Below are 19453 nucleotides of genomic sequence, written 5' to 3' on the forward strand. Positions count from 1 at the left end.
CTAATGGACTCTAATGGACTCTAATGCTGATCGATTTTAAAATGCTGTGTAGGGCTGTGTAATGCACTAAGCTGCCCTGCATCTCATGCCGAAGTAGCAAATGCCATCCCAAGAGAAGCCAAATGTTGCAACCCGAATAAATTATGCAAGTCAAGCAAGTTGGCCTGGGCTTGCTCATTTTGCAGAACTGATCAGAGATTCCTCCTGCCAGCATTCCTGGGATAGATAGTGACCCTGGAAGTGAGAGAGCGCTGGAGGGGGCTAGCTGGATGCTCGGTGCTGACACAGGGAGTGACAATGGATGGAGGGTGCTGAAAGGAGGTGCTCTGCTCGTCTGGCACTCAAACAACGGTCGCGTCCCAAGGACCCAAGGGAAAGAGGGAGGATCTCTCCCTAGCCCATAAGTTCAGAGTCTTCCCGCGGTTCCCCTTCAAATGGGGACCAACTGCCTTACCTGGAGCTTAGGCTACTCTGCTATCTACCCCAGTGCAGTTCCTTGCTTAGTCACTAGTGATTAGTATCTGAAAGAGTCATAAAGTAATAAAGGAATAAAGCCTCAGAAAGAATCCTCGTCGTCTGTGTCCTGAGTTGGCTATTGGAGGGGACTACAAGAGGCAGCTAGGGTGCTCCTGACAGCCTGCCCCATTCGACGCTCCAAACACGAGCGCAAGTGTAAGCACATATGTGTCCCCAAATATTCAAAAATTGTCGAACTCATGCTCATGTTCGTCTTGTTCCTGATTGCCAGTTCAATTTGCACAATTTTTCTCACTTGTGCAAATTCCTTCAGTAGACTGAATCAGCCCCATTTTCATTTGTGCAAATTTGGGGGACATTTGCACAAACCTTTCTCTCTCTCTCTCTCTCTTGTTGCCCAATTTGTGCAGTTTTCCCATTCGTGCAGGAAAAGGAGTCAGGCACAAGACAAGCGACAAGACGATGTCCAGAGAATCCTGGTGGACGTTGCTCATTCACCCATCCCTACTCTCCCAGCATGGAGAAAGGTGAAATGGTGGGTTCACAGATGTCGGTCGGTGTGGCCGTGCCCACTGAGGGCATCCAACCCCTGGAGGGTCTGGGGGGGGGGGCAGAATTCATCCCCCTATCCAAAAGGTGTTCTGCATGTATAGCTGTACTATGTAGGGCTTTCTCTGTACAACTGGGAACCCAGATTTCTGAGCGGTATGGAGAGAGATGCATGTACACTCATGGTCTCCAGGAAGCTGTCCATGTCCTCTGTGATCCTGCCCACCCCCCCACACACACATTCACTCACCACAGTTATGTTATTTGAATCTCTATGCTGCCTTCCTGTCCCTACCTGGATCCTGCACAGGCTTCCGCCACTTCCCAGCCTTATCTTCAATGTGGATGCCAGCTTGCCCCTTCCAGAAGGTGCCCTTCGAGCAGTGGAGGCTGGTAGCTCTCATTTCAGTGGGCCTGTGAATCCATTCCGGGTTTCAGTCAGAACCATCCAGAACTCTAAAGGAGCGATCCAGGGTACTGAACCAAATCCCCCAAATAGGTTCAGCACCTTGGATAGCTCCTTCAGAGTTCTGGCTGGCTCTGACTGGAACCCAGAATGGATTCACAGCCCACCAAAACTGGAGCCACCAGCCTCCATTGCCTCCAAATAAGTGCTCTTTTGATACAACAGACAAAACCATCGCTGAAATCAGAGTGGCTTGAGATGCAGTGATCCTGTGCTGCCAGCTGAACACATAATCGCTTCCTCAATCAACTGGCAATGTGGGATTGCCATGTCTAATGTGGGGAACAGGGGAATTCCATGCATTGCATTGGATACATGGAAGCCTCTGAGTTCAGAGGTTTCCATCTAATGAGGGCACAACCCAAAGGATTGTGGTTTAAGTAACTATTTCCTGCCCTTTCATGACATCCCAAATGAGCTACCTAAGGCAGCCACTTCAGTCTGCCTAATGGCAGGACCGGCCCTGCATGCCATTCACAGACATTGGTTCTACCAGTTTTTCCCAAGTGCTTTGACCAGGCTGCCAACATCCTTTTTGCATCATTTTCTGTTTGGAGTTTGAGCCAGCTGGCACCTGTCCAAACCTCAAGCTTATCTAAGCCCTGGGTAGTTTTTTCTCCTGCCCTGGCAGGGTCAGAAGTGCTGGAGATAACTAGTGGTATGTCATTAGCATACTAATTTACACATCTTTCTAGCAGATGCAGACTTATTTAGACAAGGGGCTATCAAGGCGACAGGACCAGAAGTGACACTAATGGAGCCGAGTGACTATTGCTAAGAAGTTAACATCTGGGTTTTCAGTTGTACTTAGGCTACAGTAGAGTCACAAAGAAAGTACTGCCAGGCTTTCTGGCACATCTCAGAAAATAAGAACAGCCCTCTCGAATCAGACCAAAGACCTATCTCAGTTTTCCCCAACCTGATGCCTTCCACTGGAACATCTGGAGGGTACCAGTTTGGGGCAGGTTGGCCTACCTAGTCCAGCCTGATGCTACCCATAATGGTTTACCAGATATCGCTGGCAATTCCAACAGCAGGACAGGAAGGCAATACCCCTTTCTCATCGTTGTTCTTCAGCAGCTGGTATTCAGTGGTATACTGCCTCTGACCATGGAGTTTCCATATAAGCCAAATGACTAATAGCCATTGATAGACCTGACATCCTCCACATCTAAACCCCTTTTGAAGAACACTGAACTATAGCTTGTAATCACAGAGTGTGGAGCCCTAACTGTTCCCCTACTTGGATCCAGTGTTTGCCTATTTGTTAGAGATATTGGAGGAATCTGGGGGTGGGGTGTGTGGATCGTGATGAACTTCCATCGACTTGGCCCCCTGGACTTGGTGCCATCTTCCACTAGCTGGCCCAACTCAGCCTGCAGTGAGTCGGGCCAGCTAGCAGGTTTTCAGTGCTTTTGAATTTATGTAGATCCACATAAATTATGGCTGCAATTTGCGCAAATTGCACAAATATGCAAAATGTGCACAATGGCCACAATTGGCATAAACTGTAGCCATTATTTTTGCAGATTATGCACACTTGTGCATTTTGTGGCTGTGGTAGGCACAGTTCTCTATTTCTCCAATTACGGCCGAGACCAAAAACAATTATGTAAAACATCCCCGGAATTTGGGGAAACCACTTGGCACGCATAGGCGAGCTGAGTCAGGCATGCTGTGGAAGTCCGGTGGGCCCCCAAAGGGCTGGATTTCCCTGTGATGGACATCCCTACCATTTGCGATCAGTTTTTAGCAACCAAGCCAGCTGTTCCCCAAACAAAAACAAATAAAAATTCAACATCATCAGATACATCTTCATAGTTCCATTCCTTAAATTTAATTTCACACCCTAAGTCTGGGGTCTTCAATATGGTGCCTGTGGACAGCAATGTCTCCATGGACACCTCTCTTGAGCCATGATGATGATAATGATGACGACAATTAACTGGAAGGCTGGCAGTGGAGTGCTGCCCTCCAGGACCATCTTTATTTGGGTTCAAAGGAGTGGCTTTCTGTTTTGGAGCTCAGCCCCCAACTCTGCTTTGGGCAAGTTAGTTTTCTGTTAGTTTCACCAGTTTGCCTTCTGTGGGAACCCTGGGGGGATTCCAAGGCAGAGATTTAGCAGGATTAGCCTGTGCACCATGATCCAACTCTGGCCAAAGGCAGGAGCTGCAGGGAAATCAGGAAGATCATCAAGGATCTGTAGAACAGGTCACATGGCCCTATCATTAAGGAGAATGAGATGGCTGCCTCAGGCATCAAATGAAAGGGCAGCAAACTCTTATTTATTTAATTTATATTATTGTATTTTTACTCCCAGGGTTTGTGGAGTTGTGTGTGTGTGTCTTAAATGCACATTTGGCCTTATTGTTCCTTTGAAAATTTTAAAAATAATCATTTAAAAATACATAATGAAGCTTTTAAAAATAATGTTAAATTCTGTTGCCTTTCGAATTTGTAGACATCAAGCAGACTTTCAAGATGGTAGATGCAAAACCAGATATCAGCTTGCTCAGGAGCTTAGTAAGGCAAGTGCCAGATAAGTAGCTTCTCACTAGGGATGTCTGGTGTAGGGAAATCCATTCCTCTTGGCAACAGCAAGAGTCATAGCAAAAAAGAGAGGAGAGAGGGTTTTTTTTCCCTCCACTGTCTCTCTCTCTGTTCTCTGTTTGCCGTGTAACAGGGGATTATGGAGCATGTAGTTCTCCAAAGAAGGGATGGATGAATCTGTCCATTTTGGTTTCTCTCCATTTCTCATTTTTCCAATCTTATATTTGGTTCATCCCGAAGTTTGAGAATTTCCTCAATCTCAGATATGGCTTGCATGAAAATGTGTGTGCATTTCTGTGTGCATTTCTCTGAATGTATGTATTTTTGTATGCAGTTTTCCTAATATTTACATTTTTTGCATGCACTTTTCCTAATATCATGCATTTAATGTTATTTTCAGTAATCTGAACTATGCAATTTTCCTAATATACACATTTTTGTGTGTATTTTCCCATAACATATGCACTTGTGTACACATTTTTTGTTGATTGGAGGACTCCATCACAAAATTTGGGGGATGACAAGTTTCAAAGGAAAATTGAATTTCGGTTCTCCTATGGGTTTCAAAAAGTGAAATTAGGGAATTAATTTCTCCTCCGCCCCTACTGTTGGCTCCTCCTTCACTGCTGCTGATTTAAGGGCAGGGGAAAGAAATGGGGAGTGTGTTTGAAGTATGAGGTTTGGGGGTTGGGAGAGATTTCTCCCAGCCCTTAGATTGGCTGAGGAATGTATGATTTAAAGAGCCAATGTGATGTATTGGTTAGAAAGTTGGATGTGGGTATGATAATCTGGGTTCTAGTCCACACTTGGCCATGAAACTCACTTCGTGACTTTGGGCCAGTCATTGACTCTTGGCCTAATGTACCTCATCGACTGTTGTGAGGATAAAATGGAAAGGAGGATCATGTAAGCTGCCTTGGGTTCCTTGGAGGAAAAGAGGCAGAATATATAAATACATACATACATACATTTTTTCCACAGGAATATAAGAACATTCCTGACCAACTGAAGGAGACATTCAGTGAACATGCCCATCTCTATTCTCCACTTGCCTTTGCTATCAGTTCCCCAGGTGGAAGAAGTGCAGATGGGGGGGGGGGATGCCATCATTGAGAAATGAGTAGTTATGGGCTTGCCAGTTATTTCAATTGAAGTCTTTAGTGTGCTGTGCAGAGTCAAATCTTGCAAAACAGTGGTTCTGTTAGCATGGCAAGATAGCTCCAGCCTCACATGGCTGAATCATAATCAGTTCGTTAAGTTAGAGTGATACCCTCAGCATCTATGAGCTTTGAGCATCATTAATAGGATGTATTGCTCATGAAGAAGAACAATCCAACAGTATAGCTTTTTACCAAGTGCTCTTGGTGGATTCAGTGAGAAAATGCATACAACACAGGCCATTTTATTATGAACTTTTTTTCCCCTCCCCTAATTAAATACTTATCTGCATTCTGCTAGGAGCTTTTAATGCTTCAGTTTCTTTTAGTGTAGCTTAGGAAAGGTGAAAATGTAAGTTGTAGTCATGAAAACCTCTTTCTCAGGAATAACCCCATTGTCTTTTAATGTGGATTATTCTGGAATAGGGATTCTGCTCTAACTCCTAGTTTGCACTAGCAGTTTATTTACTGATGGTTTAGAGCTGGGGATTAGATTTGACTGGCAGAACTTTGGGTATTAAATTGCTGCCTGAAAAATTATAAGTAATACTGGTAGGGTTTCCCTGGGCTCAGTTTTGAATGAGCTCACCAAAAACGAGCACACTTGGGCTCTGGTTGGATCAGGCCCAAATTTGCTTGCTATAAACTTTGGTCCATTCTGAGATCATACTGTGCTCTCAGTCATGTCATGGGAAATATCCCATGAGATATCCCATCTCCCATCCCTAACCCATCACCAGTGTGACCGCTTACCCACACTTAGGGATGTCGCAGGAGTCTGAGAAGGGAGTGGAGTCTGAAGGACTCCCCCCCCCCTCCGGCTTGGCCTCCCAGACCCCATTTGCCAAGCCACCACCACTTACAGGACCAGCAAACTGAGCGCCCGCACAGTCTACAAGTACTGGTGGCCGCCCAACCCCTTAGCGAGCCGCCATTTTGTGTAAAAATGGTGGCTCAGGGTTTTCCAGATATGTAATGTTACATAAATGGCATCCATAAAGGGGCCATTTACGCAACATTGCAGGTGTGAATGGTCCATTTATGCCTGTAATGTTGTGTTAAATGGCCCCTTTATGGCTTCCATTTATGTAACATTACATATCCAGAAAACCCTGGGCCACCTTTTTTTCCCCCTCAAATGGTAGCTCGCTAAGAGGACAGGCAGCCCTGTAGTACTTGCCAGGCACTTGCTGGGCGCTCCAGGGGCTCACATGGTTTGGCAAGCGGGGCGGGGCAAAGCAAGCAATTTGGTGAGCACCTGGCAAAACCAGACGGAGGTGAGCCCGTCCATCCCTACCCACACCGGGAGCTTAGAGACGTTAAACAGTATATAAGTATTATAAAATAAAAATGATGATGCCTGAAAGTATTTTGGCACTCACAACGCCTAACAAATAACGTTCTCTGTGTTTTTGTTGCCAAGTAAGTTTCAATAAGAAAGAGAAGAGAGTGGCTGTGTCAGTTAGGAGAGCATGGTGCCAAGGCAAAGCTAATTTTGAACTGGGTCCACATTTTGGAGAGGTTTGGCCTTAGGGTGGCAAGGGGTCCTACTTTATAGAAGACAGTCCTTTAGTTTGGAGAGCTGGCAGAGGACAGTCCTCTGTTTGGAGGTGTCCTCTATTTGATAAGCTGTCTAGTCCAAGTTTGTTTTAAAGTAAAAAAACCATAAGGAGGGAAAGCGTTAGGGGTCCTGAAGTTGCCCATCAACCATTAGCACCTAGACTGAAGACTGAGTGCGTACATCGGTCACCTCTTCTCAACTACAGGGAGATGTATCATCTTTCTATTTAAATCGTAGTCATTATTTCTACATTTGCACCTATAGATGTGAATTTGCATATACAGATGTTATGCAAATTGGTGTCCTCTTTTATCCTTGTTTTTGGTTGATGCAATTCCTTTTTGGGGGCCATGTGTAAGTTTCTACCCTATTTGGCGTTGGCTTAGAATTAGTCAGGACATTCCAGACTTTGAAAGTGCAGGCTCCACATGAGCCCCACAATGACACACATCAGTATCCAGAAGTAACAATGCTATTCCCCTGTGGTGCATGAAGGGCATTTCTACACCAGCCTAAAATCCTGCAATTAAACAGGGCTTTCTGCTTCTGTTTTAAATGCAGGATCACAACTGACTCCCTTTGCATGCGTTTCCTTTCCCCCCTCCCCTTCCCCCTCCTTCTCCCCGGGAGCTGAGTCTTCCATTATCTTTCATTGATCTCACTTCTCTTCTTGCCACTTTGACTCTTTTGATGGAGGGAACTGAAGCAGAACACAGTGGGGTAATTTGATAGCTCATTATCGGCAATCTACTTAAAAACGGAACACAGGGCATTTAGTTTAGTGCAGGAGACGCCCTGAATGATCACGGCGTCATGTAAAGAGCCCACAGACTTCCATGAAGGAGGAATCTCAATCACAGGATAAAAGCTCTGTGTAAAGGAGCCCGAAAGAGACACAATGTGGATTACCCACCACAGTGAAATGCCAACTAAGAGTGCTGTTGGCATAATCTATAAAGAAATGCAATCCCACTGTGAATGTTGTTTTGTTCAGTTGATTATGTAAATTCATTGTATTTCGTGTTCTTATTAGTATTGTATGCTGCCTAGAGTGTCTGGGTAGCTGGCCAGATGGGCGGCTAATAAATCAAATCAAACAAACAAACAAATGAGCAATGTTGTGCCCATTAGACACTGTCTAGCAGGCCATAGGATATGGTCTATTCCGGGAGCCCGCGCTTCGAGGTCAGTTCTTGGAGAACCGACCTCCCCCCTTGTCTGTGCTGCCTTGGAGGCAGAATGGAGAAGCCCTATCCTCCGTGCTTGGAAGATGAGCATGGAGCAACTGAAAAGGGACGGGGCTGGGGGCGTCCTGGGGCAGGGAGAGTGGAGTTGCACGTACGAGAGGTCCCCCCACCACTAGACAGCCGAAAACAGCCATCTAGCAAAAAAGAGCAAGGCAGGAGAGGTGCGGAGGTAACGATCCCCCCATGCCTCTCCTGCCTTGCTTTGGATAGGCGGCTGCCTCCGAGGTTGGGGGCGGCCACCTATCTACTTAGGATTGTGCCCTAAAATGTTTAGACAGAAAAAAGTCTAATTGTGCATCAGATTTTTTTTCTGTCTACATGTGCATAGGGTTGCCCCCTAATTTAACTATAAGAGATACACCAGTTTGTCTAAGGCCACATTCAATAATATTTACCCTAACGTTTAGTTCAGCCCTACGTGTTCGTAAGAAGCAACCATTTTGAACCAAACCCCATTATGACTGGCCCATTTTGAGAAAAATTACACTCCAGCTGTCATTAACTGATGAAATTCTAGGCGTGACAAATCGCTAAAAAGTACTGTTAGCATAATCTATAAAGAAATGCAATCCCACTGTGAATTACTGACACAAAAGACTATAACACAAGACTATAACACGACACATAAATACATTAAAAAACAAAACAAAAACAAAACAGTCTATAAATAGCAAAATGGTTACAATGAATGGCTCCTTTGGAGCCACTTGGCAGCCAATAATGATTTATAACCAATCTTGAGATTTAGTAACATGACATTTACTATAGACAGGGCAGCATAGCGGAAATACATACAACCTGTAATTAACTACACATGACAAACATTCCTACCGAAAGAACTGCTTTTTTTTTTTTTTTAAGGTAGGAACTCAAAAACAGTATTTCCAAACAGCAGTTTGCTAATTTGAAAGGAGGTTGAAAAGATCACAGAGAACCTCCTCTTCATCCGAATGCCCTAGAAAAACAACCACCCATCTTTGTCCTAGAGAATAAGAAATGGGAGCATCATTTTTGTGAAACTGACCACTTGGTGTGTTATCCCTTTTATTGAATATTAAAGAAGTGCCTGTCATTAAGATAAGTGATGGGGAGATTAAGAGACTGGGTGGCCGCAGTGCTGGCTCCAGGGTTTGGGGCGCCCTTGGGCAAGCCACCCTCCATGGGCCCCCTCCCTCAGCAAATCTACCTTCTCACCGCCGTTGTCACCAGCTGCTCTTGCCCCTCCTCCTCTTTCTCATCACTGCCGCCACATGCTTGCTTGGCAGGCAGAGAGCCGGGGAGCAAGGAGGCCATGGTGTCTCCTGCTCTTGCACCACCCCATCACCATTGTCTGGGCCAGAGTGGGAGGCAGGTGAACAAGCAGGTTGCAACAGTGAAGCGGAGGAGCAAGTCTCTCATCATTGGGCCCCTGCTGGGGTATGGGCCCTCAGCAGGTACCCGACCATGCCTACCCTTGATGCCAGCCCAGGGTGGCCGTATGTTTCAGGGAGTCCTGAGAGGGAGACAGATTATCTCTGAGCATCATGCACTTGGACGCATCCTAGGGCCCATATCAATAGCAGCCATGTGTCAGGAACTCAAGCTCAGTGTTGAGGATAAAGGGGCAAACTGTTTTCCCCCCACCACAATGATGTCCCCAACTTCAGACCATATGGAAGTCATTTACTTATAGCAAGGTAACTTTTCAGTCCCAAGGCCACCTTGGGTGTCTGTAGAGGGAGCAGGAGCTGCAAATGTGTATGGATGCACACACATGTGCATGCATGCACATTCACAGACAATGTACAACTCTCTCTCACACACACCTCTCACGCACTCTCAAATCCAATTCTTCTACCTAACAGTGTTTCAGAGGCCTGGCACCTGCTTTGATGAGATAAAACCAACGCTTTCCCCAGGAACGTCAGTTCTCAAACCACCCAGCCATCCAGGAATCCTAGCACTTAGCCCTTCTCCATACTCTAATCCACTCTCCTGATGAAGGATCCTGACACTCTGTTACCTAGATCTTTTTCAAGGGGTGCAGGGGAAACCAGGAACGAAGAGGGAAAAATGCACTAGGAACATGCTCTATGGTTCCTGCCATAGAAGCTCTGTTCCTTGAGCATCCTAGAAAACTGGCATAAGCCTTTGAGCCTTGCTTCTTAGGATGCTCTGTGGATGCTCTAGGAATAGGTTTTCTACAGCAGGAACCATAGAACCCATTCCTAGAGCATCCCCCCTTTTTCTCCCGGTGTGTTGTTGTTTGTTTGTTGGTTGGTTGGTTTGTTGGAGGTCTCAGGGGCTGTCTGCAGCCTACACTTTTTGCACTACTGATGTATAGAGAGTGCACTCAGAGAAAAGAAAGAAGTGTTCAGCTATGTTCCAACCCAGGCACTGTTATGCTGTTCAGACCTAGACACTGTGATGCCAGAATTTCCAATTACTCTCACCTGCACGAGTGTGGCCTTCTCTTTGGCAGGCTTTTACATAGCTACTCTCCTGGTGATCTGTTGCAAGCAAGTTTCACGGTACGGCACTTCAGAGAAAACACCAGATAATTCAGAATACCAAAAATCCTGGGAGAAGGCTGCAATGCTACGCACACTCTGTATGGTATGTGCAATTGAGCATTGTGAGATGTACTTCTGAGTAGCATGTCTAGGACTGCACCATTAAGGGCACAATCCAATACATGTTTTGCCAGAAAACTCCCAGCATTTCCCAGCCAGCCAGAGAATGCTGAGAGTGGCAGGATTTTTTTTTCTGTCTAATCATGCATAGGATTGCACCCTAAGCTATTTTTCTACTTGGATACTTTGGGTCAAAAGATCAGTCATAATTATTTTTTCAAAAAATAACATGGGAAGAGGAGGAGGGGGAGAGGAAGGGGAGGAGGATGACTCCAGACCCTCAATTTGCTGCAAATGGCCAACACAGGTAGCTGGGCTAGTCTGTTTTGGAAATCTATTTGTGAAGTTGACTTATTATTGTAATTTTGGGCACTGCACACACTCCAAACAATCCCTATTTTTTTTTTTTTTTAATAGAGGTTGAAAATCAAGCCATGGCCTTGAAGCCCCTTCCTAGCCGTGTTGACTCAGAGGTACATCCACTGTATTCATTAGGACTTACTCCTGGGTAAGCATGTAGAGAATTGTAGCCTTGATTTCCAAAATAGTGACTTCCAACGGAGAAGACCTGTAGAAAGCATAACCAAAAAGAAAGCCAGAAGGTGTACTTACCACATGAAGAATCTTGTTCTCTGTTTCATACACCGTGCAATCCTGTAACAACAGGAGGGTGGGGGGAGGACAACGTTTAATACCCTTAGCAATCCACATTACCTGAGCTATGTTAGCGACTTCTTCAAAAATAACGTGCCACTATCACCATGGCTGATTTCGGAGGAGCTCTTCAGGGGGGCACATACCAATGGGAGGGGGCACAACCAAAAGCAAAAGGGATGAGGGCAAAGATACCATTACACAATACTATTTTTAATACAATACTATTAAAAAACAAAATGGCAGTTGGCGTAGCCATTTTGAAGGCTTTTTGACCCTTTTCGTATTCCATAGCAAGCTAAAAACAAGCTAATTTTGGCCTTTTGGGTGCACTATAGGTGGTCCAGATGCCATCTTTAAAAAAAAGTTGCTGTGGGGGAGGGGAGGTGTGGCCTGTGGTGGGTCTAGGGGGTGAAAATTGTCCCCAGACTTCCCAAAGTTGCCCATTCCTGATTTAAAACAACAGCAACAGGTTTTTACATTTGTGACATGATAGCTTCCATTAGCATCACGGATGCAATGAATATGAACTTGAGCACGCTCCGGGAGAGAGCGCAGGACAGGAAGGCCTGGCGTGCTGTGGTCCATGGGGTCACGAAGAGTCGGACACGACTGAACGACTGAACAACAACAACAACAAGCTTCCATTAAAAAATGATACCTTGGGTTTTTTTAGAATAACATTTATGGCCTAAAGAAACAACAATGAAGTGGCAGCTGATGACCCCATCTCCGAGTGATAGGCCAGTCTAACAGTATCCATTTTGAATAGCATCTTGCGTTAACCATGTGGTAGTCATGTGTCCTACTTTATAGAGTAAAGTCCTTGATTTCGATGGCTGTTGCAGGACTGTTGTCAATTTGAAGACCTGTGCAGTCCAGGTCTGGTTTAAAGATCAAGAACTCTATGAAGGAAGAGCAGGGGCATTGAAGTTGTCCATGAATGGTCCTAGGTCCCATTTAAAAAGCTGCTCAGCACTGATTGAAGAACTATTGCCATGATGTAAGTATAGATGTTGGGGGCGGGGAGGGGAGAGAAATTGACCCAATTTTGCAAATTTTGCAATGGAGTTCTCCAATAAAAGAAATACATAGAAAAATGCAAATATGGGGGAGGGGGAATTAAAATGCATTATATTTGGAAAATTGCTTGGAAAAATGTATATATTAGGCAGAATGCACACAAAAATGCATGCATTAGAAGAAATGTCCACAGAAGTGCTTACGTATTTTCGTGTGAACTTATAAAAAAAAAACATTGTCGAAGTTCAGGATGAACCAACCATACGACTGGAGAAATACTCAAAAGTTCTGGACAAACCAAACTTCATACTGGAAAAAAAGGAAACTGAGAGAAACTGAAATTGACAGATCTGTCCATCCCTAAGCCTCAGGGGGCCCACAAATATAGGAGGGGGCACACCAGAGCATGTTTTGCCAAGTTCCCACTATAATAATAAACTAACTAAAATACACGCTAGCTTTCCCCCTCAAATTTTAAGCTCAAACTGGTTAGAAGAAGGCTATGTTTGCCTGTGATCACTAACCATAGACAGGTTAAATGATAAATGACCAGCAATGGATTCCAACTGACCACAAAGACTGGTGACAAAAAGAGTTGCAGGGTAGTTTCCTCACCCTCCAACATTTCTCGTTAATACACTTTAAGAAGAAGAAAACCCCTGCTGAACAAGCAAAACGCGGGCTAATTAAAGTATCTGGCAGCTGTGCATCATAGAAATGAGCAGCAGTGTCAGCTTTGTTCTCTAGCAAAAATGTTTAGGATTGCAACAAACCACAAAAAGACGCTGCAGAGCTTAACTATAATGGCTGGGATCCAGCAGAGTTCCTGACACACTCAGAAGAGGCTGTGACACTATACACTTTGTTTCTTTCTTCTACTTTAAAATGAAATTCGACACTCAGAATGGGGAAGGTTTTGCAACAAACCCCGCCCACGCACACATTTCTGAAGAGGTACGATATTTTGGAAATTGCAGCCATTGGCTTGTGGCCATACTACCTGTCTACCTGTCACATGTAAGCAGATCATTTAATTTCCCTTCACTTCAGGTCTTCCAACACTTGACTCACAGCCAATTGTGTGAACAGCCTCCCACGGAAAAGCATCTACAGTGTTCCAGCATGGCTCCATATTCATTTCTAGACCTGCCTTGCATCACCTCCTAGAACCAATGGGTGGAAATTGCAGGGAAGCAAATTCTGGCTAAACATTAGGAGAAACTACCTAACGGTATGAGCTGTTTGACAGTTGAATCAACATACAGCCTTGGGAGATGGTGGGTCTTCCTTCACTGGAGGTATTCTGCCAACTGTCATGCATGCTATAGTAGCATCCTGCATTGCAGATCCCGCATTGAGCTGGGGGGTGGGTGGATGACCTCAAAGATATCTTCCATCTCTTTGATTGTATGAGAGGGCCTCAATGTGAGAGGGCCTTTTCCATCCTGGTGCCCAGTATGTGGAGCTCCCTCCCCAAGAGGTCAGCCTGTCTCCCATTATGACAGCATCCCACCACTGCTAAAAGACCATTGTTTTCCCATCAGCCTTTAATTGGGCTGCTGCAAAGGTTTTAATTCTGAGTTTTACTGCTCCTTTTGTATTTCATTGGTTTGTTTATCTTTTTTTCATACCCATATTGTTTTATTGGCTACTGTGTTCTTCCGGGGGTTCGTGTGGGCGGGTGGCAAGGGCAGCTTCTCGCCAACTGCAGACTCGGGTGAGTCCGCCCATCCCTGTTCAAGTCCGTCGGCCTCTGGCACTGTCTGTTCCACATCCATCACCCAACCTTGTCTTATTCTGTGACACTGGTGCCAATTGAGCTTAAAGTCTTAACTAAATCTGCATTCATCATACCTCCCTAGCCCCTGCACTTTCCCTTCTGAAATTTGGAGGTTTCATTTCTAAAGCCACCTCTACAGTGTATGTCATTTTTATAACAATTACCCACCAAAAAAACCCACAAAACACTGAGGGAGAAACACACCTTTTTTGGGGGAAACCCCCAAACTGTAAAGCCTGCTCTTTCACACACAAAATGAATCTATTCACCTGAAACTTGGCAGATTTGATCCTCTGAGAAAGGGCAAGTATCCTTGCAAATTTCAACCAATTCTGCCAAGATGTTTGTTTTTGTTTTGTTTTTAAAAGGCAGTGCCCCGCCCCTCATCTCTCTCTATAATCAAATTGTGAGGGTAGATAGCACAAAAAGCTCTACACCAATTTGTCTGAAATTTCCCTTCATCAGAGGCTATCAGGCCTGCAAATTACACCCACTTCTGATGAACATTAAAGGCTATAGTTGTTTGTTCCCAGTGATAATCAATGGGAGCATGAAGATTTGGATTTCAAAATTTATTTATTTTATTTTATTTACAATATCTATATACCGCTCCATATCTAGAACAGATTTTGGAGCAGTGAACACACAGACACACACAAAATAAAACAACAAAAGAATAAAAAAGATTAAAATGCCACATTAAAATTATACTTGCTTAAAAACACAATGCCAACAAAAACCATAACAAGTCAATTATGGAATGCCTCCTGGAACAGTGCTGTTTTCAAGAGGTGCTGGAAACAACATAGTGTGGGTTCCTGCCTAACCTCCAGGGGCAGGGAATTCCAAAGAAAGGGGGCCATCATGCTGAAGGCTCTTCTCCTGGTGGACTCCAATTGGGCCATAGCTCCATATGGAACCACCAGGGGCAGGTGATCTCGATGACCTCAGTGACCGGGCAGGTTGGTAAGGGAGAAGGCACTCTCTCAGGTATCCCAGTTCCAAGTTGTTTAGGGCTTTGTACACTAGTACTGAAATCTTCAACCTGGTCCGGTAGCGAATAGGCAGGCAGCACAGTTCCCTCAGCAAAGGAGTCCCATGCTGAAAAGGGGCAGCTTCCAACAACAGCCAAGCTGCTGCGTTCTGCACTAGCTCCAGCTTCCAGAGCAGCCTTAAGGGCAGCATCACATAGACCGCATTGCAGTAACCCAGTCTTGAGGTTACTAGCACCTGTACCACTGTGGCCAAACTATCCCTGTCCAGGAGAGGCCTTAGCTGGAGAACCAGCCAAAGCTGACAAAAGGCACTCCGAGCTGCCATGACTACCTGGGCTTCCAGAGTAGGGATGGCGGAGAATTTCTCCATGAATCTCCGGGGGGCTGAATGCCAACATATTCGGCCCCCCAAAATTGGTGGGGAAATTCTCTGCCAGCCCCCGCCCCCCCCCCCCAGGATGGGACTTACCGTGGCCGAATGTCCCTCTCGGCGGCAGGTCCCGGCGGCATTTCGGCGGCGTTTCGGCAGGGGCGGGGGCGACGGCCGGTCTCCCGACCAGCTGCCGCCGCCATTACAAAATAAAAAAGTAAAGTTAAAAAAACCAAACACCCGTGATAGGCTACGTGACGATTTACATAGCCTATCACGGCTGACTTTGGAAATCTAGCCGTGATAGGCTACGTAAATCGTCACGTAGCCTATCATGGGTGTTTGTTTTTTTTTTATTTTTTTTTTCACGGCCGGGGAGATGGGGCGCTCCTCCCCGGCCTGAATTTCAGCGGCGAGGGATGGGGCGCCTCCCCCCCTCGCCTGAACTTCAGGGGGAGAACCGACACGCCTCCCCCCCACCGCGAAGCAAGCTTCAAGAACAGGTAAGGGACTTTCGTCCATCCCTATTCCATAGACAATGATGGATCTAGGAGTACCTCCAAACTATGGACCTAATATTTCAGAGGGAGTGCAACCCCATCCAGAACAGGCAATGAGCCTGTATCCCAGACACTGGAACCACTCACCCACAGGGCTTCCATCTTGCCAGGATTCAGTTTCAGTTTATTGGCACTCATCCAGCCCATTATTGAGTTCAGGCACTGGTCCAGTACTTGCACACCCTCTCCTGATTCAGATGTGACAGGGAGATAGAGCTGTGTATCATCAGCATACTGATGGCACTTGGCTCCAAATCCCCTAATGACCACTCTCAGTGGCTTCATATACATGTTAAATAACATTGGGGACAAGATGGTACCCTGTGAAATCCCATAGCTCAAATGCCAAGAGAATTGGTCACCCAATGTTACTCTCTGAAATTGGCCCCGCAGGTGGGATCAGAACCACTGTAACACAGTGCATCCAATACCCTTCTCACTGAGTTGATCCAGAAGGATACCATGGTCAATGGTATCAAAAGCCAATGAGAGACCGAGCAGAATTAACAGGGTTGCACTCCCCCTATCCCTCTCTCGAGAAAGGTCATCCATCAGGGCGACCAAGGATGATTCAGTCCCGTAAGCAGGACGAAACCCAGACTGGAATGGGTTGAACTGACATTTAGATTTGGACCTGAGTTGAAGTGGGCAGCCTAAGAATCAGTCCAAGCTGAATCAGGCTGTTTTTACAAATTGCTGATCAAGGTCCAAACATAATCTTGCAGTCAGATCCCATCCCTCGTTTTGGGAATTTTAAGTCAAAACCAGCTTTTGAAGATGAAAACAGATCATGGCAATTTCCTTAAAAAACAAACAAAACCAAAACCATTGGACTGCTTAATCGGTTGCTATGGAACTGCTTGTACATTGTTACTTGGCAACACTGACTATCTTGAAAAGCGATGGAGCAGGGACAGGATGGAAGGAAAGCAGTTCACTCTGTCATACGATGATTTACCAGGGACAGATTTCAGAAAATAGGGACTGTTCCGCCCCGTAAAGAGTGGCTGTTGGAGGGAATTACTGGCACGTTGGCAGTCTAGACTCTATCTCCCAAATTCTTTATTGTATAGGAAAACCCCAAAATGGCAACCCCATGTCTACAACATCTGGCCTACTTCTTGTACGTTTTTTTCCCATCTCCCTCCTCTGCTTTTTGTAGCAGCTAGCCCAGGGATAGATAATGTGGCAGTCCTGGGCACCAATGTATTCCCAGACACCTTTCTTGGTGCCCACTGAGATGCCCTCCCCCTCCCACCCTTTTAAAATTTTCTTAACTCGTAGCTGGGATTGCTGTGAAATAGGGTTCTGTTGGTGGTGAAAACTGTGGATTCAAAAGAGTTGTTTAGGGTGCAATCCCTTGTGATCCACCCTGGGTACTTGTAAGCCTCTGAACGTGGAGGGTTGCAAGTAACCAGTGCAGAGTGGGAGGCATGTCAGGCCTCCCACTCTGCATTTAAACTAGGCAGGCATTTTTGCCTGTGAAGGAGTGCTGGAGGCCTGGCCAGACCTTGCCTCAAGTCCCCCAAAATACCTAGTAGCCTCTCTCCTAGGGCAAGAGGCCTTGAAATAAGCATTAAGGTTATGCAAAAGGAACCACACCAACCTCAAGTTGGGTAAATGTTTATTAAGATCAAGAGGGGTAGACGGAAAGATGGAGGGATTAAATTGTACAAAAGGGTACAAAGCTGAAAAAGTACAACAGAAGAAACTGTTTACACAGAGAGCCTTTTAACCTCACACCCAAGCAAAAATAACACAACTGGGTAGCCTATCCTTGTACATACCAAAGTATGTGCCTCCCTGGATAGAGTCCAGCCCTCCAGCTATGTCCAGGAACCACCATGACAAAGGGAGACCACCACGCCTTGGCTTCATCTCCATTTAAGGCCCAGACCTGGCAACTCAGGGCAGATTTTCCTTCAACCAATCACCAGCTCAGCCCCTGAACGTACCACCCTCACCCCCAAAGAGGTAGCATCTTCCCACCCAGCCCAGCTGTTATCGCTTTCCAATTAATGAGAACTGAACATGCTCAGGGCCAGGGAGCTGCTAGATAACACACAGTTCCAGGTGGTTGCCTCAGATGTGACAACCAGGCCTAGTCTCATGTGGAAACGCAGGCCATCATTCTTGACATCACCCACCTAGCAGAGGCTTTGGGGCGGAGGAGGCTGGGGCAGCCATAGGATTTGCCATATGGCTGCCACCCCGATCTCCTCCCCTCCCCACTCCTGGGAATGCCTCTTTATCCCTGTCTCCATGTGCCATTTTATGAGTGTGATCGGGTAGCTGCCATGGTTCTGTGCCAGCTATGATGGTTGGGAGAGGAGGTGGGGAGTGTGGCTCCCTGGCTCTGAGGTCTGTTTGAGATCTTGTAGCTAGGAAACCGAACAATCCTATGTCCCCCAGACGCTCTCTAGAGGGCATAGGATTGCTCTCCCCATGTGTTGAGGTTCAGACCCCACCTCTGCCTTGCACTTGCTCTTTTGGGCAGAGTACATTTTGTGGTTGTGCACTCCAACAGGGCTCTGGGAGCACCTGTCCTCTACGACCTTCCCCTTTGCTGGACCCAAGGTAAGTTCCTGACCTACAATGCTGGGGAAGGGGAAACAATGGAGGCCAACACTCAGTAACTTTTGCCTTCACGCCTTTTACGAATACTCACACCAAACACTTGCAAAAGCTTGACTCTTTTCAGGTGAAACTATGGGACGTCTGTACATCCTTAGGCCAAGGCAACTTCAGGCTTGTGGAATCTATTCAGTCCTAGTGCAAGCTCTCCCACCACCTGAGGTGGGATAGCGCACGCACACACATGCCACCACGTCAGCCCCATTATCACCCCCACCACTGCGATATCCCTCCCACAATGCCTCAGAGCCAGGCATTTGGGCCTGGCCAGCTCTCTGAATTGCTGCACCAGCCACTTTGTGCAGCTGTTGTGACTCTTCAGAGAGCCTGTTGGGTAGGTGGCTGCTCTGGAGAGCCCTGTTGGCACTCTCCTGTTGCAGAATTTGCCACAGTGGGAGAGCAGGGACAGCAGGGCTCCCCAGAGCACCCACTGTAGTGCTGCCTCATTGGAGTGAGGTGGCAGTAAAAGGCCCTCCTGGTGGGGGGGGGGAAGCATGCAATTTGCCACTCTTCCCTCTTAGCCACCTGAGGCAAGGAATTCATTTTGCCTCATGTGACGGCTTTCCCTGGATCTACTTTTTTTTTTTTTTTACTAGAACCCAGAGGCCCACTAACCAGACAAAAGTGCAGAAAAGTGGATGGGAGGGGAGACCAGATGCAAAATTGTTATAACCTATGAAGCCCTTCATGGCTTGGGTCAAAGTATCTAAATCTAAAGGACCTCCTCTTCTCATATGTTCCTACCCATGCCCTGGGATAATCATCTGAGACTCTGCTCCAGGTGCCCCCACATGCCAAGATTCAGTGAGTGTCTACTC

The 19453-nt window shown here is 46.2% G+C and overlaps 1 protein-coding gene across 1 annotated transcript in view; it reads right to left on the bottom strand.

The window, feature by feature from the left end:
* Positions 1 to 19453, bottom strand: part of LOC146338551 (connector enhancer of kinase suppressor of ras 2-like) — a 230969-nt gene that overhangs the window by 142506 nt on the left and 69010 nt on the right. Inside the window, exon 5 of the mRNA XM_084813277.1 lies at positions 11232 to 11273. Within this exon, the coding sequence (XP_084669403.1) occupies positions 11232 to 11273 (42 nt within the window). The remainder of the gene's footprint in view (positions 1 to 11231; positions 11274 to 19453) is intronic.

This window comes from Heloderma suspectum, chromosome 9, assembly GCF_057233095.1.
Source record: "Heloderma suspectum isolate Gila_16-S chromosome 9, 16-S_ref, whole genome shotgun sequence".
Taxonomy (NCBI): Eukaryota; Metazoa; Chordata; class Lepidosauria; order Squamata; family Helodermatidae; genus Heloderma; species Heloderma suspectum.